We start from the raw sequence: 26,493 nt of genomic DNA, 5'->3' as shown, positions 1-26,493 counted from the left end.
GCAGCCTGCATGGGTGACTTCATGCAGCTACAAGTTCAAGAACATGACTCCTAATAGTTCAGGTGTATAGAAGCCCTGTTTCAAATGCAAAAAAACAGACTGAATTGTACCTTTTACATGGTAAATACAGAAAACCTTCACCAGCATTTAAAAAAAAACTTGCCTTTTCCTTGAAACTTTTTTTTAAAAAAAGAGTAAGCTGTCCAGGAAACTCAAAATGTTTTTATGTTTTACCAAATTCTATAATCCCTTAGGATACAGTAGTTATTTTGAATCATAACCTATGCAAACATCCTACTGTAGTTTTTGAAACCAACAGTTTGTCATATACTCACTGTCTTAAGCAACTGCTGCTTTGGCATTTACATGGTTTAATGTCTACATAGTTTAGGTTTGGAAACTGTATATACACTTACCCATACGTGTATTTACTAAATAAAATACATGTGCAGAAAATAGGTATGCACAGATAGTTCTGTAAAATTAAACTTAATGGAGTGCAGTACTCTTGTAGATATAAGTTTCTACCAAGAATATGACATTTCAGCAGTATCCACAAAATTTGTCAGTGCTTTAGTTGTTTTGTGAAACCTTAACCTAAAAGATGGAATACAAATCCATTACAAAATTGTAAATTAAATCAACCAACCCAAACTCCCATTCCAGATTAATAAATATGTACACATTTTATCATTTCCAGCTAAATTAGCTAAAACTCCTGACGAGGAGGAAGAGGGGAAATCAGCAAAAGAACAGAGTGAATTCCACAAAATCAGTATGCAATCCTTTATATAAAGCCTACTGGGAATAATCCCCACTGAATAAGTATTTTAGAGTAAACATAGACAGAAATATCACCTGAATACTAATACATTATATGAATTCATATAGAACAAAAATTAGCAACCTGCAGCCCTAAGGCTTTATTTTAACAGTCCTCTGTAAGAGGTCAGTTTGGATCTCATGAGTTTTTTCCATCAGGAGTCTGAAAATTGGGAGAGAGAAAAGGATGTCAGAAGATGAAAAAGTATTGTCAAAAAGGAATAGAATCTGTCAAACAGAATGGAGATTCCCATCCATTTTTCTTCTGCTTCTGTCTACTCCTTACTATGGCCCTAAATAAGAAAAAAGTCTGTCTATGCTTTATCATCAGTATAGATCAAGGTTTCTCAACCAGGGTTCCATGGAAACAGGGTTCCGTGAGAGGTCATTAGGGGTTCTTTGGGAGATCACAATTTATTTAAAAAATTATTTCAAATTTGGGCAACTTCACATTAAAGAGTTAAGTTTCATTCTTTTAATTTAAGAACACTGTTAATGCATATATATAGGCCTTCACATGAAACAAATATAATTATTTTATAACTTCTGGCCTGTATTTGAGCCTGAATGTGCAGGAGTACCCCAAGGCCTAAAAAATATTTCAAGAAGACAAATTTGTTGAAAGAAGTTTGTAGGACCCCTTTCTCTGTTGCCTGGAAAATTTTGGGTCAAGTTTGAGAAAGGCTGGTATAGATTATCTGGTTCTATAGCATATTAGGGCTTGCAAAAAAAAAAAAAAAGTCAGAAGGAAAAAAATGTTATCCAGTCCTTCCTTCCACTTTGAAATGATTTTATCATAACTGGGTAAAATCTTCGTATGTTATCTCCAAGGAACTATGCCTTTTTATAAAGGGCTTCCAATATATTAACTCCACAATTTTTCTCAAAACCCAAATGTTTTATGGGGACACACTACCAACCTTCTTCCAACTTAGGCAAAAACTACTACAAAAAGGAAGCAACCAAGTAGCGTAATCACTACTTATATATGGTACCAATCAGGTTAGTTGCTATGCTTTCTTAAAACTATGTATCAATTTATATATGCTAAAAACAGATTCATATCTTCAGTAGCTATCACTGATAAAAGACTAGAAACCGCCATTCTAGGGTACTGAGGAAAATAGGTACTGATGAGGAAAAAAAAGATTACTGTAAGCTGACTTTTAAATATAATTTTTGAAATTATACTTTCACTGATAGATTTTTTTTGTTTTTAGAATAAAATACTGTTGTATATTATACATCTGTAATAATTACACTGTACACATGTAATATCTTTCACTCAAAAATGCAAAAAGCACTTCACAAAATGTATTCAGCAGGTAATTATTTAACATTTTACCTTTTATAAAAATTCCTTGGTAAACAATTAGATTTGACCCAACTAAAGTAATACTAAGTTGTAATCGTATTTGTTAACTTATTTGTGTACTTATTTTTATGTTTCTACCTGTAAGAAAGTTGTTGATTTCTCAATTTAACTTTTGTTTCGATCTTCTGATAATATGTCAACCTCAAAATGGTCAGAGTAGTCTGTAAGAATTTCAAATAAGAAATCCTGATGCTTTGCATCGGTTCAGAAATAGTCTTATATCAAATGCCAGATTTCTCCATAATATACAGAATTGGAGCCTTACTGCTTTCTGGGCTACCATTTCTGTGTACTTAGTCAAGGAAAATTTATTTATTATTATTTATTTTATTTTTATCCCAACTTTATTATTTTTATAAATAACTCAAGGCGGCAAACGTACCTAACACTCCCTCCTCCTCCTATTTTCTCCACAACAACAACCCTGTGAGGTAAATTGGGCTGGGAGAGAGTGACCTGCCCAAGGTCACCCAGCCAACTTTCATGCCTAAGGTGGGACTAAAACTCACAGCCTCCTGGTTTCTAGCCCGTTGCCTTAACCACTAGACCAAACTGGTACTTTCCATAATTTGGATCCTAAAGTGCTTCTGCATTCACATCCTATGAGGGGTTGAACACATAAAGAAGAAAAGTAATCAAAACTCCACTGATAGGCATCTCGAATCTCATCTGACTCACTATGTGTTTGCCAAATGAGCTATTATTATTATTAACCTAAAACTGACATTTTTTAATTACTAAAGTTCAGTCATCAATGTATGCAGGACTGTGTGTGCTTAAACACATTATGATCAATAGCTTTGTCACATCTAATTCTGCACAGGGATTTGTTTTTAGCTGTCTTTTATATTTAATACCCCCATTTTCACATTAATGTATTTCCAATACTCCAGCCCTTCTTGTATCTCCTGAAAAAGAAAAAACACCTCTAATTTCAAGGGTTTTTTGGGGGTGGGGTTGCTGTCCTTTCATACATGGAAATTTATGTATCCTGAAAACACCTCTTTTTTCTTTTCAGCTCTTACAATTAACATAAAAAACTAAAGCTCTTAACTGTTATGGACACACATATATACAGTCTGAGAAATGTCAGTGCAGCTGCTATCCGATACGTCTTTGTAAATAATACTATTATAGTATATGCACAGAAAAAAAATAGATCAGATGCTAGGATGCAGAATTCTGTTTCTTCATCTGCTTTTAGTATTAACGTAACTTTAAAATACATGTTGAATTACAATGTACATTTTTCCCATTTAAATACTGTAATTGTGCTCTCCAAAATATTTATATACAGTTCCTTGCAAGTAATATTTTTCTATTAGTGATTCTATCTAGTTAAGCATTTCTATGAATGAGTTTTGAAGAACTGTGTTATATATGAGTGTGTATTTTCCAATCTAAAACTGAGCAAGGTATAAAAGGTAGTGAAGAACAATCAAAGGCTGCAGCTGCAGACTTGTTCAATATCATAGATCTCCTTTGGGCAATCTGCAGACAAGATTAATGGTACATCCTCTGTCACCACCACATCATCTTCAATGCGTATTCCAATGCCACGGAATCTTTCAGGGGCACTTGTATCATCTTCAGGTATGTAGAGGCCTAGAAATAAAAGAAGTGATCAAAAGCTAGCAGATTCAGTTTGCAAGTTATACAGGAAATCTGTAGTATATTCCTTCAGGGTTTAGAAGGCATAGCACAAAAGACAGGTTTTATCTCCGTAGGTCAAGAATCAATAGTAAGCATACCTCCACCTTGTTCCAATTCATATAATACAATACATGTAACTTCACTTTGTACCTGGGGACTAAATTTACTTTTCACAAGCTACTTGCTTTACTAGAGTCTCTTCCCTGATATAAGTCCATTTAAACACCCTTTTAAAATTATTCTCCCACAGACTAAAAATCATGAATGTTGTTTGTTCTTAGTTAAATCTGTAAAGTAAATGGCAGTGCTTCTTGGATAGTTCTCAATGCCTCTAAGATGTCTGCCATCTCATATTCACTTGGGAGAATGATGGAAATGGAGAGAGGATATGTTAAGAATTTTAAGTTATTTAGAAACAAAAGAGGTAAGGGTCATATATATTTTTTAAATGAAAACAATTGCATTGAAATTGTTGGACAATTACTACAGCAATTACTTTACAAATAATTGGGCATGAAGTAAATAGTTCAAACTGCTTCTTTTCAAGGTATCACACATAGATACTCACACAAACCTTTTTCTATTGCTTTCACTGGTGTATTGTTTTACCTGGCTCAATGGTGATCACCATGCCTGGCTGGAGGAGGGTTGATCGGGATACATCAGGTGTATCATGAACATCCATTCCCAAATAATGTCCTACATGATGTGGACAGTATTTCTGAACAGCCTATGAGGCAGAAAATAATACACTCCTAAAGCAAGCAAAATGTGGAGTAATGTTGGATATGTCTTCAGGACAAAATTTACCAGAAACATACACTGAAAAGGAAATATAAAATTAACTGGTTGTTCTTGCTTACAAATACAACTAATATGATTTGGTAGGCACCATCTTCTGCCTTGTTTCTATCAAACCTGCTGGTTGCTGAGATGGCAATAAACTCTGGTCTTTAAGCAAAATATATAAATGACTATCAATTTGGTATTAAAGGCAATAGTCTCTGTTTTGAGCTTCAAGGTACCTTTGACCTTTTAGTTGGCAGATTCCTCTACAGGTAATAATTAATATTACCTGGAATTGTGAGGCCATCACATACTTCAGTACTTTGCCTAAATTTTACATTATGCAATATTTATTCAAAACCATTTGATCTAAACTTGGCTTCTTCAACAAAACTTTGTGTTTCTAGCAGACCAGCGTGAACCTCACCATTCCTCAGCCAGTGTCAGGGTAATCGGCAAAGAAAACCATGCTGAGTCAGATGCAAACTCTAGTTCCTTTATTGTTCTCTACCATATATGGAATCTTGCCAGACTAAAGGTTCCTTAACTGAGCTAAAATAAAAAAATACTCTTGGGAAATCTAGGGCAGGGCTAGTCTAACTTTCTTCCTTGGCCCCTCCACACTCTCCAAGGAGTGCAAACTGTGAGAATGCTTATCAGCCTAGAGTGTGCTCTCCTCTCCCACCACTCCGATCATCATCACATCACCCCCCTCCTCAGGGACACATTCCATCACATCCAGGTTATTACTGAAGTAGTGAAACTTTTTTAATTTCTGTGAATTTCGTAAGTCAGAATAGGCAAGGATTTCAAGAAGTAGTAGTAAGGATAGTTCTCGACTTATGACCATTTGGTTAACGACGGTCTGAAGTTATGATGGCCTCAAAATGGGTGCTTTATGGCCTGTAAAGCACTTCCAAGCATTGCAAAATGTCACCCTCCCATGGTCGTATGATCGTATTTCTGGCTTCTGACAACCAGCTCACATTTACAACTGGTTGCAGTGCCCTACAGTCATGTGATCACATTTTGTGACTTTTTTGCTGTTTTCTGACAAAAAACACCCGTCGGGGAAGCTGGATTTGCTTAACAGCCACGGTAAAAATGATTGTAAAATCGGGTCTGGTCACATGATGATTTGATTTACAACCATGACTTACAATGGAAATTCCGGTCCCAATTGTGATCGTAAGTTGAGGACTACCTGTACACTTCACTCCGCTAAGCAGTTTGTCTACATTGTTGAACTGCACAGTATTATATTATTATCATGGTAGCCATTATGTAGAAATATTCTTAAGAGTCTGACAAAGAAAAAGCCCAGGCCCGCTTTCCATTTTAAAATGTTCTCAGTACGTAACTTGCAAGAGTAGCACAGCAAATCATGCTCTTACTTAGTATGAAATCTTTTCCTATATCCGCCAGCTGAAACAGAAGTTCATACTATCTTCACAATATCCATTGACTTTTGCTAAGCTTATTGGAAGCTGCACTATGCAAAATCATACTCTCTGTCCATCTGATACTGTCTGTGCCGAAAGGTTGCAGCTCTTTAGAGGTCCACAAGTTTTCCCCTGCCCTGTTAGAGATATTGGGAGGATGAATAATGGATTGTTTGGCTAAATACATATTTAAGGATCATTTTATTGGATCACTCAATTTGTGGCAAGTTTCAAAATACTGCTATAGTGATGCATTTTTTATTTGTCCCAACATTCTGGGATCAGTGATTTAAAAAGGGTAGAAAGAGCTTCTGCTGAAATACTATCAGTGCTTGTATCTGTCTGAAAGATCAAGAAAGTACAAGTAGTCCTCAACTTACAACCACAGTTGGGACTGGAACTTCCATCGCTAAGTGAGGGCGTTGTTAAGTGAGTCACACCCAATTTTATGACCTTTTTTTGCCGAGGTCATTAAGCAAATCACCACATCTGTTAAGTGGATCATGTGGTCGTTAAGCGAAACTGGGTTCCACCATTGACTTTGCTTGTTGGAAGCTGGCTAGGAAGGTCATAAATAGCAATCATGTGACCCCAGGATACTGCAACCATCATAAATACATGCCAGTTGCCAAGTGCCTGAATTTTGATCACATGACCACAGAAACACTGTGATGGTCATAAGTGCAAGGACCGGTCACAAGTCACTTTTTGCAGTGCTGTCGTAACTTTGAACGGCTGCTAAATGAATAGTCTGTAAGTCAAGGACTACCTGTAGCATGTTGTATTACACAGGTAAGATGAATCAAACTAAGTCATTAACTGACTTCTAGAACTGGCACTTTCCCCCATACATGAGAAGAAACATTATGTGAAAATAGCTTCCGTAACTATTATCACAATCTCAGAATGAAGCATTTTTCTCCCCAGTTTAGCAATTCAGTTTAACAACCTTACTAACAAGTTAGAAGAGTCCCACCTCTGATCTCTACCTCTTCAATTAATACTCATCAGGAATTAAAACAACTACTGTATGTACATAATCTAAATGTTCTGCCATCTGCTGGATGAAAGAGATACTGTACAGCTGTTAACCTTTGGCTTCTCACAAAACCGTATTTCTTTTAGACCTGCATTGAATATAACAAAGCTCATTCGACATCCATATCTGCAGGAAGCTGCAACTTCAAAGTGAAAATGGGCTGACTTGAAGGACCTTGTCACTGTTTTTTCAGCTAAGAAAAGTAGCAGGCTAAACAGATATGCAAGGAGACCAGGTACCTTGAAGACATGGCTCTCACTAGTGCTTTCCTTTAGGATTCCCAACTCTTTCAGCTTCTGTCCAATGAGAGTTAGCATTAAATTGTAGAGGTTTTCTAGGCTCACACCTGAAGAACAAAGTCTTAGGCATGACTTTTGGACTTCCAATATAGCCTGGTACAGCTCTGCTTGGGGACTAGTGAACCTGAGAATAAGAGGAAAACACAAATCACCTGAAGTGGGATTTAAGCAGAAAGAAAAGCTAATACTAAATGCTAAGATACATGTATAAAATAATTATGTGGCACAGTCCTCTGGATCTGTTCTACTCCAAAATGTTGGTGGAGTATTGCACACTTGAACACCTCTTGTTTCAAACACTCCTACACAGTGAAAAACAGTACATTAAGGAAGCCAGAAAGGGACGCGGTGGCGCTGCGGGTTAAACCGCTGAGCTGCTGAGCTTGCCGATTGGAAGGTCGGCAGTTCAAAGCTGCGTGATGGAGTGAGCTCCCGTTGCTAGTCCCAGCTCCTGCCAACCTAGCAGTTCGAAAACATGCAAATGTGAGTAGATTAATAGGTACTGCTTCGGCGGGCAGGTAACGGCGTTCCGTGTAGTCATGCTGGCCACATGACCACGGAAGTGTCTACAGACAAACGCTGGCTCTTCGGCTTTGAAACGGAGATGAGCACCGCCTCCTAGAGTCAGACACAACTGGACTGAATGTCAAGGGAAACCTTTACCTTTACTAAGGAAGCCAGAACCACTTCCCCATAAACTGGAAATTTTACCTTGGAAAATAGCAGTGAAATTGATAAATGAAAATTCCCATTTGCATTCTGAAATGGAATAGTGGCATGTACACTTTCTGAATAATCTGGTTTTGCATTACCGCAAACGGAAGCCATTTCTCAGATTCTGAAGCATGTGAAGCAGGGTGATTGTAGTATATTGAGCTAAAAACTGCAACTACAGTATAGGCAAGGACATGTTCTGAAGCACAATGAAATGAAGAAATGACAATGGTGAAACATTTTCAGGAAACCTGGAATCACAGCCAACCTGATGTTCCTTTGCGGAAAACTAGACCTACCTGCCATTGATGGGCCAAGTGCGGGTAATGTCACTCACATAACAAGAGTATTCACATCCTCCATCCAATAAAACCATTTCTCCATCCTGGAGCAGAAAAAAAAGCAATTACCTGGCACTTAAGAATTTCACTTAAATAGTGGTATAAAATAGTTTTTAAACAAACCAACCTGAAATTTATCCTTAGTGAGGTAAGTTACATATGCTTTTTCATCAAACAATAGTTCAGCAGAGTATAGCTTTTTTGTAGTACACTGCCCTTCCCTGCAAGCCTCGCTGTTCAGCTTAATTTAACATTCACCACCACTCTCTAATTATTTTGGACTTCTGTAGTCCCTCAACTGGCAGTTGGATTATGGGAGTTGAAGTCCAACACAAAGAAAGGGTGCCAAGCTGGGGAAGTCTGATTGAACTTCAATTAATTTAACAGCTGTTGCTATGTTACCTTCATTTAGGTGACATCTTTTAATCACACCCACTTTTGTTGGTGCCAATAATGGTCATACCCATCAGGCACTTCAATAGGGAAGGAGGAGGTGAAGAGAAGACCTCCTGAAAAATTAATTTTTCTTAATGAAATTTCTTATGAAATTACCCAAGTCAACCAAATCATAGGAGTAATGGCAGACGTTATTGCTGCAAGACCTAGTCAGAGATAGAAATATACATTGCTTTTGTATTCTTCATACAATTTTCATGTACAGAACACAGTCCATATATTTCTTCATTAAAAGGTTCATATGCAGTACAGCTGTATGATTATTCCTGAAGTTCTTTGTTCTACTTCATAGAAAGAGGAAATAGGTTTTTTTCCTAGAAACACAGGATAGTCAGAAACACACTAGAATGAAGTAGAACTGGTTATGATCTATTCAGCTTAAGAAGCTACTCAGAAACAGGACTGTAGATCCTTTTTTAAGACACTGTAATTCTATTCCAATCTTCTCTAAATGGCTTCGGTAATATATCACTACAGTACAGTATTCCCATCCTGGAAAGACCAAGGAGGGTAGGCAACCCAGAACTCTTGGGATCTATTGCCACTAGCTACGGTGACTAGAGCTGAGAGAAGTCAACATGGGGAGAGCATCAGTTGCCTATCCAAGACATTTAGTTACTAGTGTATATTTGTATAGTTTTCACTACAAAATGGGGAACTCATATTGTATCTGAAAAATCATTATAGTATATCAAGTTAAACATGTGGGTTTGGTGAAAGCATGGCTAATCAGGATGCAAGGCTGAGGATTTTCTTTTGTGCAATGCTTTAAAGCTATTCTGATTCCTGGTTTACACTGAGGTTTTTGCTCTTACCTTGCGTTCTTGGTTTGTTACTGCTGTTACTGCTGTTCTACAGGGAAATTGTGTTTATGCATGGCTGGTATAAATGCGTGGCTGGTATAAAAACATTTTAACATCTAGCATTTGAAATGAGAGACATGAATTTTAAATAATATCTGAGACCACTTTTCCAAGACTGAACAAGCAAAACAGCAGAAGTTGGTTATCTTGTCATATATTTCAATTATTAATTAACTGATCTTTATATACTATCAAATTCTAATGCCTCTTGGCAGTTTACAGTAAAAAGATAAACAATAAAATCCAATTAGAGCGAACAATATTAAAAATGAGTTTAAATATCAACTACTAAAAGCTTCTCCAAAGAGACAAAGCTTTTCAGGATTTAAAAAAAAATTGCTGAAAAATAGTGCCTCTCAACTTAGCAGACTATGTACTTTAAGTACCTGGGATAGCTACGGAGAAGTGGTGTGAGAGCTGGACTTGCAAATATCAGAAGCAAAGAGCCTTAGAACTTGTATGTGATATTACAATAGAAGTACACGTGTGTCAACCGTTCCTCCAAAACTAGGGTGTTCAGTCCATTATGCCAGACAGGCAAGAGAAAGCAATTTAAGAGTTGAATGTTGATTCTACTGTACGTATCTTGTACTCTGCAGATGGTGGACTTCTTCATTAACTGCTTTTCAAGTTCTTGCAATAAAACTGGCTTATTATGAGCTGTGTCTTTTAATCACTAACTGTTAAGCTACTTGTTCTGATTGGGCAGAAGCCTAACAAGCACCAATCTCAGGTTACTGTTATATGAGCGTATGGCAATTATAAGCAAACCTCCTACTAGTTCATAACCAGACACTTACTATATTACTTAGAGATTGTTCAGGCATCAAATTAAAGAGCTTATGGAGACCACACCAAATAACAGTGATTTGGGAATGAGCTATCACAAATTCTATAAAGTGAACAATAATCAAGATAAATACTACAACTACTCACTTCTGGGAACTGAGCACAAGTCTGCTCCATGCCCACTAACCATAATAGAAGATGAAGACATTTATGCAGAAGTAGAGATCACTACTTTACAGCTGCAGAAAGCAAGAGCATTGGGCTGAGGTAGGGTGGGGTGAGGGGAATCCTGATTTATTTCTTTTGAGGGAGGGTTCAGTAGATAATAACACTAGCATGTTGCAGAGTCCATTCAGTTACCTTGATAAGTTGGTTGTTTTTCACATAATGCAAGGTATTGGATCTGTTGCCACCTGCAACCACAGGTGGATAAGCTAAAATGTCAGCACCACGAGCCCGGCACTCAAATTCAAACTGGAAATAAGATAATCCGTGAATTGTTGTAATAAATGCACAGCTTTTATCCAAGCCCCTTTCTGACCATGCCTATGCCCATACTCGAGACAGCAAATTAGCAAACTATACAGGATAGACTGTTATGTTTGAATAGGAAGACTTGACTCAACTTTCTCAATAAAGGTGGTCCTCGCTTAACAACCACTTGTTCAGTGACCAAACTTACGACAGTACTGAACAAGCGGTACTTATGACCAGTTCTCATGCTTACGATGGTTGCAATGACCCCACGGTCCATGATCACCATTTGAAACCTCCTTTGCCGGCTTCCTACAAGCAAAGTCAATGGGGAAGCTGGCAGGAGGTCACAAAAGGTGAACACATGATGTCCTTGGTTAATGACCCACAGTGATTCACTTAATAATGGCAACCAGAAGGGTAATTTCCATTGCTAAGTGGCACAGTCATGTGACATCACACTTTACAACTGCGTCACTTAGCGATGGAAATTCCAGTCCCAATTACCATTGTTAAGTGAGGATGACCTGTAATGGATCTATATAATAGTTTGCTGTGAGGAAAAAATGAGCAACCATATAAAGGGTATTCTGAGCTCCTTGAAGGAAATATCAAGTCAAAGAGCAAGCTACTGCTGAAGTAGAAAACCTAACAGCCCCAGCTATTGTAGTCAGCAGAGATGAATTCTGCTGTTCCGCACCATTTGGAAAGCCATACATTTCCCTTCCCTTCTACGGTATATGAACCAAAGGAACTTAGTGTGCTATGGGAAGCAATAGTATAAAATGTCTGGGGTTTTTTCAGGAAAAAAAAAGTGCCAAGAACTTGGTGATTATTTTGAAGCAGCAAAATCAAAGGAAGTTTTTCATGTCTGCCTCTATCTATGCCCAACTTTTCTTCCATCACCTATATTTACCCCGCTGTACAATACTTCTGATCTGGGTGCATTTCCACAGACAAGCACTGGTTTCTTAGGAGCAGCAAACCAGCCACAGGATTTCTTTCGCTAAATGAAAGTAACATGAAACACTAGGAGGTACTTAACCTCATTAAGTAACTTCTTCAGGGCAGCCTGTATTTCCTACTGAATTTTGTTGCTTTGAAAAGGAAGAGACTTCTGTACTTATTCTCACATTCTCATTATGTTTGAGGGGGTGGCTGTTGGCATTCTTAACTGTAAATGAGAGCCAAAACATATTTTTGGATACTAATACATGTGTAGGAGAATGTTTATAGGGAAAAATACTTCTAGACTAAGATGTGCTAATACATTAAGTAACACTTTTGCTTAAGTATCATTTTCACTGATTTTTCCTTGAACTTTCAATTCCATAACATGTATTCTCAGGGAAAGATAATGTTCAGGAAAACAAGTATAATTAGTGCTGGGAGAGCAAAGTCCTCTCATTGTTCAGATGAAAGGCTATCAGTAGTCTCCTATGCATGTCAACTCAAAAGCAAATTCTATTAAGTTCCATAGGACTTACTATCACACAATATATGTGTACGCAACCTAAAAACTGTCTGCCAGACTACACTGAATGAACACTTATGGGGCTTTTCCACAATCCAACAAACACATACCTTAGCATACAGAAATGCTTCATCCACTGGAGGTTTACTTGTAAACATTGTTTCTGTGAATGCCTGTTGAAATGCAGTAATAAAATCACTGATGAATATGTTCATTTCCCATCTTAGGTCAAATACTCAAGATAAAGGTATAATTTAAAAGACGTTTTACCTCCCCCTTAGAATATTCTCCCATAAAACAACTAAAATCAGTGCCTTGTTTTGCAGGACTTTTTCAAGCACTGATTTTATTCATATTTATGATTGCAGAATGAAACAAAACAGGTGCAATTTGGAAAACTGTATGCAACAATATAGGCTACCAAATCCCACATATTCCTCAGCAGGCTTGTTGTTTTATTTTCCAAAAGAAGAGATAAGGTGATCAGCTCTCCTAGGTCTGATCCTAACCAGTGAGGAAGACCTGGTTGCGGAGGTGAACATATTATCTTGGGGTTCAATATACTACTAAATGAAAAATTGGATCATAGTTGTAAATGTACACTAGATTTCAGAAGGGCTAGTTTCAACAAGCTAAGAGAAGGACCAGATGGGATCCCATGGACAGAAATGCTCAGGTCAAAAGGAGCACAAGAAAGTTGTGGAGTTCTCAAAAATAAGATACTTGGAAATACCAAACCATTCCAATGAGAAAAAAAAATGGGGTGCAGTTTAGGAAACCCCTGTGGATGTAAAATGGACATGTACAAGAAATGGAAGATAAATGCAATTATTCAAGGACATGTACAAACAAGTATCTAATATCTGTAAAACTTAGCCTAAACACAAAAGACACTTAGGTTTGCAAACTGTAAAAAGCAACAAAAGGGCTTTTAGGGATTTGTCAGTAACAAAAAGAGGAAAAAAAAAAACAGAAGAGAAAAAGGATTCACTTTACAGAGACATTAAGGAGCAATTAGAGGAAGGAAGAACACTAGATCTAGGGCAAGGGAATCAAGTATGAAAGAATATCAAAAATAACAGGGAGAACAAGAACAATGTGAAAGGAGTGGTTTTGGAGATGAGGAGGTCATAGGTCATCTTGGTGAAAGCAGAGAATGAAAACTTTATTAGAGATGGTCAGAAATAGAGTTGGAAGGAGAGTTAAGACATGATTTTAGGAATGAAGATAAAGACTAGAAGAGGATAAATCTTTTTTTAATAGTAAGAAAAATAGAGGCATGAATAAATGCTAAAAAGAAGAAACCAGAAAAGAGAAATGTTAGGGCAGGGACAATAATGGCAGTGGAGATAGGAATTAGAAGATGGAAGAGAAGACCAAAGGGATATCTGATAGAGTGGGTTGAAGACAACAGAGTATTTAATTCATCAAATATGACAGGACAGAAAAATGAAAAGGTAAAAAAAGTGCCAGAGAACAAAGGAGGAAGCGGAAGAGGGCAGAAAAGAAAACAGGTCTTGGGTGATCTGAGCAGATCTTAGCATGGAAAAAGGAAGCTAAATGAGCAAAGGGGATAGAGAATGGATGGATAGGCTTTATCAGGGTCTGAAAACCTTATCCCTACAGTTACCATGGATCAGAAAGGTAAAGTATTTTTTAGCCAAAGTAAAGTCAGAGAAGAGCAGAGGATGAAACTACAGTGGACAAAGGTAGCTAGCTCTCGAAAATATCATGATACAAACTTGGAATCAATAAGATGCAAAACTGTGTTCTAGCTCTGAGTTACAACTTCTCTTTTCTCATATTCAGTAAGTGCAGTTTAACATGTTACTATTATCTCGTGATCATTAAGATTATAAAATTAAATTGATATGCTTATTACTATTTTAATAAATTCCAGATAGCTAAAGAATTTATTTATTTTATTTATTATTCAAATTTAGCCACCGCCCCTCTCCCCCAAAAGAGGGACTCTGGGCGGTTCTTCTCTATATATCCTATTTCATTAAGATGAATGGGCCTCATATTGCCACATTATCAAAAATAAGGACTACAGATGTATTGGAAGGGCTAGCTTTGGAATAGTGCTCTTTTAAGATGTTACCTAAATTTGAAGGGATCACATGATTATTGTTCATTACAGACACTGCCTCATGCATGGTTTGTACTAACCAGAATTCAGAATTCAAAGAGCAGTTTGAGCATCCATAAATAAGGAATCGTATTTAGCTAGAAGGAAAACTATGCTGAACGTAAGACACCCCCCAACAGAGAACAGATAGGGGGGGAAAAAAAAGCATAGACAAATATCCTGCCCAATATCAAGCTTCCCCCAATTCCACCTAAAACCAGCCTGGAGATTTCCTTTTCCCCAATAAATATTGGGGAGGGGGAGATGGGGAGTGAGTGAGTGAGTGAGTGAGAGTGAATAAAGCAAGCAAGCAAGCGGCATAAATATACCATCTACCATATACATGTATCTGGAAGCCAGACTTCAAGAACGAGCAGAACCAGGAGCAAATATTATATTAAGTAATAATATTTAATACTAATTAATTAGTATTAAATATTATTACTTAAGTATTAGTATTAAAATTAATAGCCTTTATAAAGTTAATTCTATAAATCCTCCAATTGCATAATCCAGTCATTCTTTCTCACTCTCAAACTACTCATATAAAAGTACATTCTTTCCTCTTCTTCCTTTCAGCAGAAAAAGCAAAGGAGAATTGCAATGGGAACAGGAAAAAAAAGAGAATGGAGGGAAAAAATTGGGCAGAAAAGGAAAGGGAAGAGATAGCCGGACAGGACAGTGCAGGAAAGAGGGAAAAGCCTGTTCGCGCCTGACAGAATTTACCAGCAAACAGCTTCTTCCAAGCTGAACTTCAAGTTAATCTTCAGAGACATCCATTGCTTTTCAGTTTGCTCTCATTTCTACCTCCTATCCATTCCTTTGTTTTCAAAAGCTTCTTCAGCAGACCTCTTCAATTCATATTTAATTACGCTAGGGGAAGAAACCCCTTCCTACTGAGTAAATATAACACCCTTAGAGCTGCTTGTCTATTTTCTTTTTCTACCTTCTCAGCACTCTGCTTACATTAACTCCTCTCTTTAAATGCTACAGCCCTTGGAGGTGGACTTATGGCAAAATATTGTTAAATAATTAAACCAGTGTTTCTCAACCTCAGCAACTTTAAGTTGTGTGGACTTCAACTCCCAGAATTCCCCAGCCAGTCATGCTGGCTGAGGAATTCTGGGAGTTGAAGTTCATTCATCTTAAAGTTGGTGAGGTTGAGAAACACCAAATTAAATACTACTTCAAAATAAACAAATAAACCTCTAGGATTCTTTTCACAGGGCAGTTGGTCATTAAATTGTATTTGTATTTATAATTGTTAATATTGCTTGTGAGCCACTTCAGAATGACAGTTATCCTGAAATGAGTGGTATAAATAACTGTAATGAATAAATAAAATATAGCATACAATAATTCATCCATTAATGTTAGATCCTCTCCTCTTCTTCCATCTATAAACCAAACATTTTAATAATTCTGCATTCACAGATTAATTTTATCAGAGGAAGAAGTAGCTATGCTTAAGCAGCATGGCAGGATTAATCCTATTTTTATAGTGAAAGTGCTCTAAAAGTTCCCAAAATCTTGCCAGCAACAGAGGGAATCCCTGGCATATTACTTCTTCAGGGATTTGGAATTTCTTTTTGCTCTTGGAAGGTAAAAACTGATGTGTCCAATCTACCTCTGTATACTCTACATGTACCTTTCTATGGATTATAGCAGTTTTCCAGGTTTCTTAAAAAAATTTCTTCTATCAAAATGGTTGTTAAAAACATTCTGTTCATTCAGTGTATTTTGCTAGGATAAGATATATGCATTATAATTATTCTGTTTAAAATAATTTAACCTTCTCAACTGTTTAAGGTTACATGTGTGTGTGTTCATGTGTGCGTTTGTATATGTATATGCATGTTTAATTTCCTTTTGACTTGTTTATGTCACACTAGCTCATATGATGATAATTATGTGAAACATAGGTGACTAGAGTGGTACTTGTTGACAGAAGGCTTTCCATAAACACAAGGATCCCATATTTTACTTATGGAATAAATAAACAGCATCAGTTCCAGAAAGATCCTAGCAGAAAGACGTATATCTGTACGTCATTTCCCTTTTGGCATGAATTCCAATATCATGCCATTTTTTTCTCTTAACACCTTGTTTAACATAAATGATTTGATCAATACCTGTGATGTGACTTTGGCAGCAAATTTCATCCTCTCAATCTCTGTGGTAGATTTGATCAGCCGTAAGTTTTGCACTAGATGCCGGACAGTTCGAATACGGTTATTGCTTCTAGCTTTGACCTCAGCCAGATGCAGCAGATAATCAGAATGGAGCTGTGGATGCACAGGTTTAGCAAAATCATACCAAACCATGCTAGATTCATCTGTGAAACAGAATATAATACACTTTTTTTGGAAAGATGCTTGCATATTTTTTGATAAATATCAGATTACGGCCAAATTTGTGATAACAATTCAAATTACAGGTCAATAATGATATCCTTAACAAGAGATGTTACTTTGATTTTATAGTATTTTGAAACCTGCCTGAAAGGAATCAGTAATAAGAAGTATTCATGAAGCTACTTTTTCTAATCCACTAATAGATCAGCTCCTTAGAAACACAGATGTTTGTCTATATTAACTGAGTAAAGAGGGTATGTGTTTTCCCAACATCAGTGCATCATCGTTTATGTAAAAAAATTAGATTTCAGGTACATTTGAACAGGGGTATGCAACTCTTTTGGATCAAGAGCTACACTTTGTCTTTGAACAGAGTGCCCGGAATTGCACTGCAAAAATGGGGAAACAAGAAGATGAAATGTATAAAAAGTAATTTAAACTAGAGTTAAAATAAATTGATTAAATAAAACTATTACAGTTATTCCCCATGGATTTAATAAATCTATTAGTTATTCCCAATGTGTTTAGTATTTTCCATTTCCATTGCATTAAAGTTTTCAGGTCAGCAACAATAACTTTTAACAGGATTCTAGAGCCACTTCCATGGCTATGGGAGACTGCATATGGCTTTGGAGCTACAGCTTATGGATCTCTATACTACAGATGTAACAAAGCAAATCTTCTTTTCAGCATGCACTCCCATTCACGTGGACACAGAAAATGTTTTTAACACTTTTAAGTGTGTTAAGAATGTTTGTTGTTGTTTATTCGTTCAATCGCTTCCGACTCGTGACTTCATGGACCAGTTAAGAATGTAGCCTAAACAAATTACCTAGCAGGACTGTGCAAATCCTTTGAAAGAGTTGGAAGCATATATTATTGCCATATTAAAGCAACTCTGTTTCCAAACTCAGCGGCTAATTAGGAAGCTGTTCCCAAGTATTTCTGCATGCCTGTGTATGGACAGCCATTTTCTTTTGTGCACTATTCAAGGAAGTCTCCTATAGGTTCCAAATGACTGCTTTCCTAGGATTTGCAGAGCCCCATTACCTTGCTCCTTCAATAAGTTGCATGTATACATGACTCTACCCTAATAGTAAGTTCTTAGGAAAGGAATCCTGAAAGTACAAACTTAAATGTTCTCTTTGGAACAAATAAAATAAAATTAACTATAGTTCTGTAGTAATCACTTCTTCTGTGGAAATAACTATAATTCACAAGTATCAAAGATATATAAGCCAAACAAACTGGGAAAAACACATTTAATCTTTCATTCTTGCACACCAGCTATCACATAGATTGGGCAAAGTAAAGCTCTGCAGACATTTTGGACCTCCAGTCTCCATAAGCCTTAGATCGAATGGCCAATAATGAAAGACGGTAGGAATCCAACAATATCTATGCCCATTCCTGCCCTATAATCTGAAAGGGAGAGATGAGTCAATCTGCTCAATCTCAGTCTGTGCCACAGCCTTCCAAATCCAAGTTCATTCCATTCCATTTCTGCAACTGTGAAATTCATATGTACTTTTGTGACTTTTTCCTAACAAACACACATATATGTATACATACACAATTTTTACAAATTTTGCCCTCAAATATACTACTTACTTCCCCATTATATACAAGGTCCTTTGGGATTGGGGCAACCTAGAAATAATGTTAATTATTTGTACATATTTCTGAAATGTAAACTTCAATCACAAAATATTTAGATGTGCACTTAATACTGTGTTTCATGTTGCTTATTGTTTTGGAAAATATCAACTTTGCATGTTAATATTTAACTTGCATTAAAATGCAAATTATACAAACTTGCCCTCCTCTCTACTGAAATTATGATTTTCCAGTTTTCTTCTATGAAGGCAACTAGGGAGCTAGAAGTGCAAGATTTTAATTGGGTTCACCTCTCACACTAAGCTATGATTTCCTTAGCTATAGCTTATTGAATAATTGGTGTGGGATTCATGTAACATGCTAACCATGAACCATCTTTTATGAGCCACAATCACTGCATTCAAACACTAAGCCAAATCCAAACCATGTTAAGACTTAATGCAGTACATGAATCCAGCTTTCTATCTTGTACCCATTATGCCCTTGATAACAAATTGCTAAAATGATTCAATATCATCCTATTTTATACAATGCATAATCTGTTTTTGTCTCACCTTTCAATTTCGATACCAGATGTCTAAACTCTTCCATGATATATGCTTCATCCACACCAGTGAGAGCCATTGCTCCATCAGTGCCAGATCGTGGCCCATCCCACAGCTCTCGGCTTGGATCCCGTTTTGGAACAAATAGTAAAGCTTTGTGATTTGGCAAAGATCTGCCAGGCACACTTTGCAACACTAAGATCGTATCAGGTTCTTGGAACCCGCACAGATATAGGAAGTTAGTGTCCTGGTGAAAGGTGTACGGAATATCATTGCTCATGTAGTAGGTAGGATTTGAAAGCAGAATTACTGTGTGATCTGTCCCTTGCACCTCTTGCTGTATCTGAGCCATCAGTTTGTGTCTACGGAGAGCATATTCCACTTGTGATAATCCTGGTGTTACCTCTCCTGTGAATAGAATTCAAACACACAATTCCTATTTCAGAAACAACTTTTCATGAACCCTTACAGTTTTATGACACTAACCTCACATTTTCCATCTCATCTCCTTTCCACTCATTTTCTCTGTATTCATGTCTCCACATTCCTAGTTCAACTTTTAAACAATTTTTTCTCTATTATTAACATGAATAACAAAAAAATCATTTGTATAAGCTTGAGGTCGTAAGGCATTCCAAAAGCTAAACTTAATATTAATGTTAAGACTGTGAGTAAAAATGATTACTGGGAAACAGGAACAAAGAAAAGTAAACGTGAATTCATTTAAAATACAACATTTTTATAACATTTCCACATTGGACAATGGCAGAACTGGTTGCATTCTTTTAATTTAATGTCAGTATGGATATTTCATTACCCAACAACAACTTCTCCAAGAAATACTGAGCTTCTAACGCTGAATTTAAAAAAGGACCTTTAATATAATAAGCTCTGTATCTAAGAAAATCTGAGAAAATAGAATTTTCTCAAAACTTCAGATTTAATCATTCAGTCTACGATGTGCAGAAAACAAAAAATACTTTAATAAAACTCGACTAAAGACCAAAGAGTGGATTGCAAATGGGATGTATTCTTTGTACAGTCTAAAACCAGATTTGCATTTATAAATGCCATTAAAATGAACAGAACTTAACACTTGATAAATGTGAGAATTGTACTTTTTGAATCTTAATCAAATCTACCAAGATGTTCTAGTGGAATCAAAAGGACTTAGTTCCACATAAAATAAAGAATATGCCACTATCATTTGAAGATATTTAAAACTGTAAATATCTGTGCCTAAAACATGGATATATTATGTACTTAAGGTTGTTAGCTTCTATTTTTATTTCTTTTTCTTTATATTTTCCTGGCTAGAAGCCCGAGTCATGTTCTGTCCATGAGAAGAACACCTCTTAAAAATTGAGGAGAGAGAAAAAAAAAGAGAAGCAATATTTTCTAGACTACTGGACCGCCAAACAGTTCCAGAGGATTGTGGGACTTCTAAAGCAGTATGGGAGGTAGTACAAGTGGCTGCTTGAGAGAGAAGGAATATGAAAATTTGTCTCACTATTGCATGTTACAAGTCCACATTTAGAGGGAATATGATAGTGAATTCTGGTTGCAGGGAAACAGCAGGGACAGGTTGCTAAATGTGATCTCCCTAACAGCACTTTGCTGGCTATTGTATGAAACATAATGATGGACTTTGCTTTGATGCTGTAAGACTTCTCTTGTATTCTTTAGGAATAGATAGTGGTTTAACTAAATATAAGGCTGTTTTCCATGTTTAACAGCAACAGAATTTTGCCTGAAAGGTACCCATTTTTAAAAAGTTATCCATTGCTTTTCAAAAAGAAGCAAAAAATTAAAATTATGGAATACTGTTTAGATTAAAATGTTGTTTAGCTTTTTTCCCCCATAAATCATATCACAGTACACACTTAAATTTAAAAATGTTAACCTATTTGTAATAAGCAATTTGCTGACCCAAGCTAGTTGTTGGGCAGCAGTATCACTAGCCAAGATGAACATAAGACATTTTCCATGGCTCAGAAGAACAAATGCTGGCCACATTATCTACTCAGATGCCAGCTACTGAAATTTTCTGTAATACAAATAAACGTGAGTGGTATTGATATACCATTATAACTATCTAATCAATATTCACACACAACCACAAATTTCAAATGTTAAAGGACAGCTGAACTTTTTAAACAACTGAATTAAGGAAAGCTACTTAGTAATACTCACATAGGCTTTTATAGGAGCATAAATCTAATCAAGTTAACAGTTGAAAAGATAGGATAATTAAATAATGCACCTCAACCAGGAACATGGCATTCTATATAGATTTATTAAAGAAAAACTAGTTGACTGAAATAATAACTTACAAATAAACATGCACAAAATCAAGCAACGTTTGGAGAGAGAGACAACAGTACTGACAAATAATGTCACAGGAATACATATGCAGGAAAAGACTGATTTTGGAAAAATGCATGATGAAACAAAAACAAAATTCAGGCACTGATTAATGGTTTCTCCTTTTTTCTAATAGGAATAAAATGGGTCCTAGGCCTTATTTACAAGTATGAATCAAGCAACCACAGATATTTATTTCTAACTGATTTTGATCCACTATTCTGTCAATTGATAAACAATGATATTGTTCAGACAACAGAAAATGCAGCACAAAATGCTTAGCTAAAACAAATAAGAATATATCAATAAAAAGAAAAAAACCTTCATGGAAGAAAAATGATATTCACAGGCCATCTGAAGGTCAGTAAAGAAAGACCCAGAATTTCTCATTATTTCCATGCCTAAGTAGCATGACATCTGCTTCTGTCTCTCATGTCCACCTTCCATACCACTGATGACAGACAAACAGCTTTCATCATGTTTTTCTGACTTTGGGAGCAGTTCCTTATGACAAAAGGCGGCAATTCTTCTGATAGAGAGCAACTGCTGTGACTTTTTCCAGCTGTTGCAAACATAGACATTTTTGCTGGCATTACTTGTGATTGGGTGATTTATATGTTATCTTTGCCCCACAAATACATATATGACTAGAATTTTAAGAAACACTTTCTACCTGGAACATAAAACATCCTGAATAGGAATTCCTTGAAGGATATAAAATATTTTCCCATATTGTTCCTTAAGAATACTATTAAAAATCAGATGTTAAAGGGTGGTGTCAGTGATTGTACCTTTTATGCAAATTTCTCTGGGATTAAATTTCTATGAATATTTATTTCGCACTACAGTAAATGTGCTTAGAGTCGCATTATGATTATCCTTACCTGGTTTAAGAAGATGCGGGTGTGTGAAAGGGCTAGGTTGACCGAGGTATCTATTTGGAATCTTCCTTTGTTGAACTGGCTGAATGGATAATTTCCGAAAGAAACAGAACTTGCAGCCTAAAATGAAACAGCTGAATTGCATCAGGCTGAAATATCCTCCCCTTTGAATCTGCGATAGAGCCAAAATGCTGGTTTGCCATTCTTAAGCACTGAGATCTCATTTTGCTTCAAAGGTAAACATGCACCAAACAATTCTAATGGGTACTTTCCCCTTAATAGCATTAATATGAATACTTAATATGAATACTTGAAAAAGCAATGAAAGTTCTAGAATAAGACAATATTTTAATACATTTCACTGGATGATTTAGATTAAGTTTGTTCTATGCTTTACATTTTTCTTGATGTAAGCAACCTTCAGTGATGGAATAGATAGAAAGGTGAGGTATACATACAGCAATAGACACACACATTTAGAAATATTATGATCAGGACAGGATGGTTTTGCAAAACGTTCAGAATAAAAAAAATTTAAATCTTTCCAGGAATGGTTCCCTTATATACTACACATCACATAGCAAGGTAAATTCAGATATTTGGAATTCAGTATGGTTTCTAGGAAAAGTTATTAAACCCAGCAAAATAACAGAAAAAAAATGACTTAAACAGATAGTAGCAATAACCTTCAATGTTTAATGTTCAGTGCAAAGCACTAATATTTAGGTTAGCAGTTGGGAAAACAAATCAAAGGGAAGGGGAGAAATATTTTTACTCATGCTTTATCAGTAGTTCTTTCCTATTCTGTGTTTTGTATGTTTAACTTTTTAAATATCTTTTAAAAGCTTACATTAAAAATTAAAAATAATATTTCTGACCTCAGCATTTATTTCCTTTACTAAGGTTGCAAATGCTATAGTTATGGCACTGATTATAATACTTTCATTTGTACAATAAATCACCCAATCTTCTCCATAGTTTAAATACTGCTAAAACATTTATGATAAACCAGTGAGGAATTTCAAAGAATGTAAAGATTACATATAGTAATTATACTTCTAATAATTAATCATTCTTTTGATCCATCCAATGACATCTAAGAGGGATAACAAGAATGGGACCTAATATAAGAAAACAGTGATATTAATAATAGCTTTTTATTTATAACAACTTTACCCTGCTTTTCATAAGTAAAAACAATCCTAAAGTGAAAGTTATTTTTCTAATTTTTCTTTTGTAAGAGAACGTCAGTGTTTCTGTTCTTTGGTACAAAACAGGCTTGCTACTTGACACTAAAACATTTTTCAAGCTCATTTTCAAAGCACAAGCTTTATTGATACGAACTCCAAAAACTATGCAAGTTGACAAACCAATAATTAAATCAAAATTGCGGTCATATGCTATATATTCCTCAAATACAGTCTAGAGATAATTAGCAATGTTATTTAATTTCACATAGGATTATAGTTATGCAGTTCAATAGCTAGATAACCTGTACTGTTATAATCCTAGCATATTTCTCCAGGTGCAACTGCAACTGAACATAGTGGTTATTTTCAATTTATTCATTCATTCATTCATTTATTCGATTTGTATAGCTGCCCATCTCAACAAGGACTCTGGGTGGCAAACAATATTTAAATTTAAAAAATAATACAAAAATGAAAATACATAGCAGCTGAGAAAATATCATAACCTACAACCACTGACACAACCAAGAGACAAGGGCCCTGCACACACTGGGGGTCCCAGGCCTTAGCACAGAACCAGGTATTTATGGTCTTAAAGGGTCAGCAGAGTCTGGGCCATCCTGATCTTTGGAGGGAGAATGTTCCATAGGGTAGGTGCTACAGCAGAAAAGGCACACCTTCTGGGCTCCACCAACCAGCATTCCTTAGCTGGTGGGACCCAAAGCATGCCCACCCTGCCTGACCGGATCAGATAGGTAGAAAGAACAGGGGAGAGACAGTCCCTCAAGTAACCCGGACAACATATTCTCCAGGATTGGCATACAACTTTAGGCAACTCAATAGCCACACAAGATTTGCACGACATGCTGAAGGCTGCATTCCAAGGAACTTAAGGGTGAACTTAAAGAGTATCTTAAATCTCCACAAGGCTTAAAGCACCCATTACACACTTTACATTTATGTATCCTTAAAAAAACCCAAAACAAAATAGGTCACAGTTCTGGAGCCTTCCACTCTGGAGCCAAAAAGAGAGTGCTGACAGGGCATCTTGTATCCTTGCTCCACTTTCAGTGGAAATGAGCAAATTATTATTACTTAATATGACAGGTCAGAATTGAATCTTCTTAACATCAATTTACTAAGATATTCACAGAATGTTTGAAATATAAATATAAGTAAGTTGCAGTTATGCATCCTGTTTTTAGGTATGTTAATCCAAAAGAAATCCCACAGAATGTAAAGAACCTACAGCTAAGCAAGGATTACAGTATTGGGCTAACAGTCATTCAAGTGAAGCATGTTAAAATCAATTTGTTTTAGACTACAACACTAAGAGCTTTATGTGGCACAGAGCGGCAGGCGGCAGTATTGCAACCGAACTCTCTCCCCATGACCCAAGTTCGATCCCAGCGGAAGCTGGATTCTCGGGTAGCCGGCTCAGGTTGACTCAGCCTTCCATCCTTCCGAGGTCAGTAAAATGAGTACCCAGCTCACTGGGGAAGGTGACAACTGGGGAAGCAATGGCAAACCACCCCACTATAGTCTGCCAAGAAAATGTCGCAAAAGCGGCATCCCCCCAAAAGGTCAGACATGACTTGGTGCTTGCACAGGGAACCTTTCACCTTCACAGCCCTATACATACTTACTTAGAAGAATGTTTAGGATTCAGCTCAGTGGCCTAATTTACACATATCCCTGAGCTAGGGTTTTGTTTTTTTTTTTAAAAAGCATGTTCTGTGGAACAAGTTATATTAACTTAGGTTGCACTTAAACCACATTTTAGCTTACATGTAAATTAGGCCCTGCGTTTTGCTCCACTATAAACATACATAGGATCAGGCTCGACATACAATTCCAAAAACAACTCCAAGATTAAACCTTGGAAAAGTGAAAAATAAATGTAGGGATTGTTATATGTCATTTTATAACACAATTCACAAGGCATGCTAAAGTGCATTCCAGCCAAACTAATCCCACTGATTTCCACTGGAAAATGTATAATCATCTACTTTTTTTCTCCTCAATGAGATTTAAAACCTCAGCTTAATTATGACCATAGTTTTACAGAAACGTTCTGGTAATATTTTGTTAGCCATTTTGAGACCTAAATTGACCAGTTTCTGAAACCTCTATCTTAAACTGAGGAAACGTTTCTTTTATAAGAGATTTCCCTAACATTATTGTGGTCTTCAGAGTATTTTATTCACCCTAGCACTGAAATCAGCTACAGGTGTCATCGTTGAAACTGAGAGAGTAAAAACATCTTTTAAAAAATGCAAAGTGAAGGGAGTATCTAAAATAACTAGCTTTCTCCCTCCTTAGAGCTGGTTCTGTTCTGTATAAGGAAAGTAAGTCTCTGACCTGAAAAGCTGCACATGACCCTTACAGGTTGGATAAAACTCTGAGCTGGGAACCACACCATAGCTGAGCTCCCTGCCTGTAAGGAGAATAACCAACACTACGGGGTAATCTCGGAAGAAATCGTAACGCCCCAGCTCTTGATCTTCCTCCACTTCCTTCTATCACTCCCTTTCCTAATCCACAACCCTGAAGCATGGCCAGCTACACTAAACTCGATTTGAGCTTGCACGTTTGGAGGACCTTGCTTCCACTGGGTCGACATTTAATGACGTCACCTATCAATTGCAACCAGGTATTTGTCTTTCGCCTCTCAGTTTCCGGAGTGACTGGCTATTATATTTTAGGTGACTCGATAAAACGCCTACTTGGTAAAGTGACTCCTTCGCCCCTTCTCCTACCATCATGGTTAGGAATAACCCCAGAGCCAGTGAGTTCATCGCTATGAATTTAAGCTGCATCATCCCATGACTGAATCAAAGGAGGGAAGGTGGGTCCAAAGGCAATGGAAAGAGGCAATGTCTAG

General features: G+C 36.5%; 2 protein-coding genes across 3 annotated transcripts in view; both read right to left on the bottom strand.

The window, feature by feature from the left end:
* Positions 1 to 26,493, bottom strand: part of ADSL (adenylosuccinate lyase) — a 275,527-nt gene that overhangs the window by 6,122 nt on the left and 242,912 nt on the right. The window lies entirely within an intron of this gene.
* On the bottom strand, positions 3,378 to 26,217 carry XPNPEP3 (X-prolyl aminopeptidase 3). Of its 2 annotated transcripts, none has more exons than XM_063308290.1 (10): positions 25,971 to 26,217; positions 22,423 to 22,539; positions 19,184 to 19,582; positions 16,791 to 16,993; positions 12,638 to 12,700; positions 10,940 to 11,053; positions 8,430 to 8,515; positions 7,357 to 7,540; positions 4,457 to 4,580; positions 3,378 to 3,799 (listed from the first exon to the last, which is right to left on the bottom strand). In XM_063308290.1, the coding sequence occupies exons 1-10, from the start codon at positions 26,029 to 26,031 to the stop codon at positions 3,636 to 3,638; spliced, it is 1,515 nt and encodes a 504-aa protein (XP_063164360.1). In that variant the 5' UTR covers positions 26,032 to 26,217; the 3' UTR covers positions 3,378 to 3,635. The 2 variants fall into 2 exon arrangements, with proteins under 2 accessions (XP_063164360.1, XP_063164359.1); XM_063308289.1 differs by having other exon boundaries at positions 3,378 to 3,802; positions 4,460 to 4,580.

Source organism: Candoia aspera, chromosome 7 (genome assembly GCF_035149785.1).
Source record: "Candoia aspera isolate rCanAsp1 chromosome 7, rCanAsp1.hap2, whole genome shotgun sequence".
NCBI classification, from domain to species: Eukaryota; Metazoa; Chordata; class Lepidosauria; order Squamata; family Boidae; genus Candoia; species Candoia aspera.
Note: the sequence above shows the minus strand (reverse complement) of the source record. Positions and strands in the feature narration are given on the sequence as shown.

Excerpts from the sequence above, each read along its gene's own strand:
- XPNPEP3 (XM_063308290.1), bottom strand. The coding sequence starts at position 26,031 with ATGGTGTGGTTCCCAGCTCAGAGTTTTATCCAACCTGTAAGGGTCATG. Across the intron at positions 16,994-19,183 it reads TCTGGTATCGAAATTGAAAG|ATGAATCTAGCATGGTTTGG; the intron begins GTGAGACAAAAA and ends TCTGTTTCACAG. Across the intron at positions 4,581-7,356 it reads GTGAGAGCCATGTCTTCAAG|GCTGTTCAGAAATACTGTCC; the intron begins GTACCTGGTCTC and ends TCTGCCTCATAG.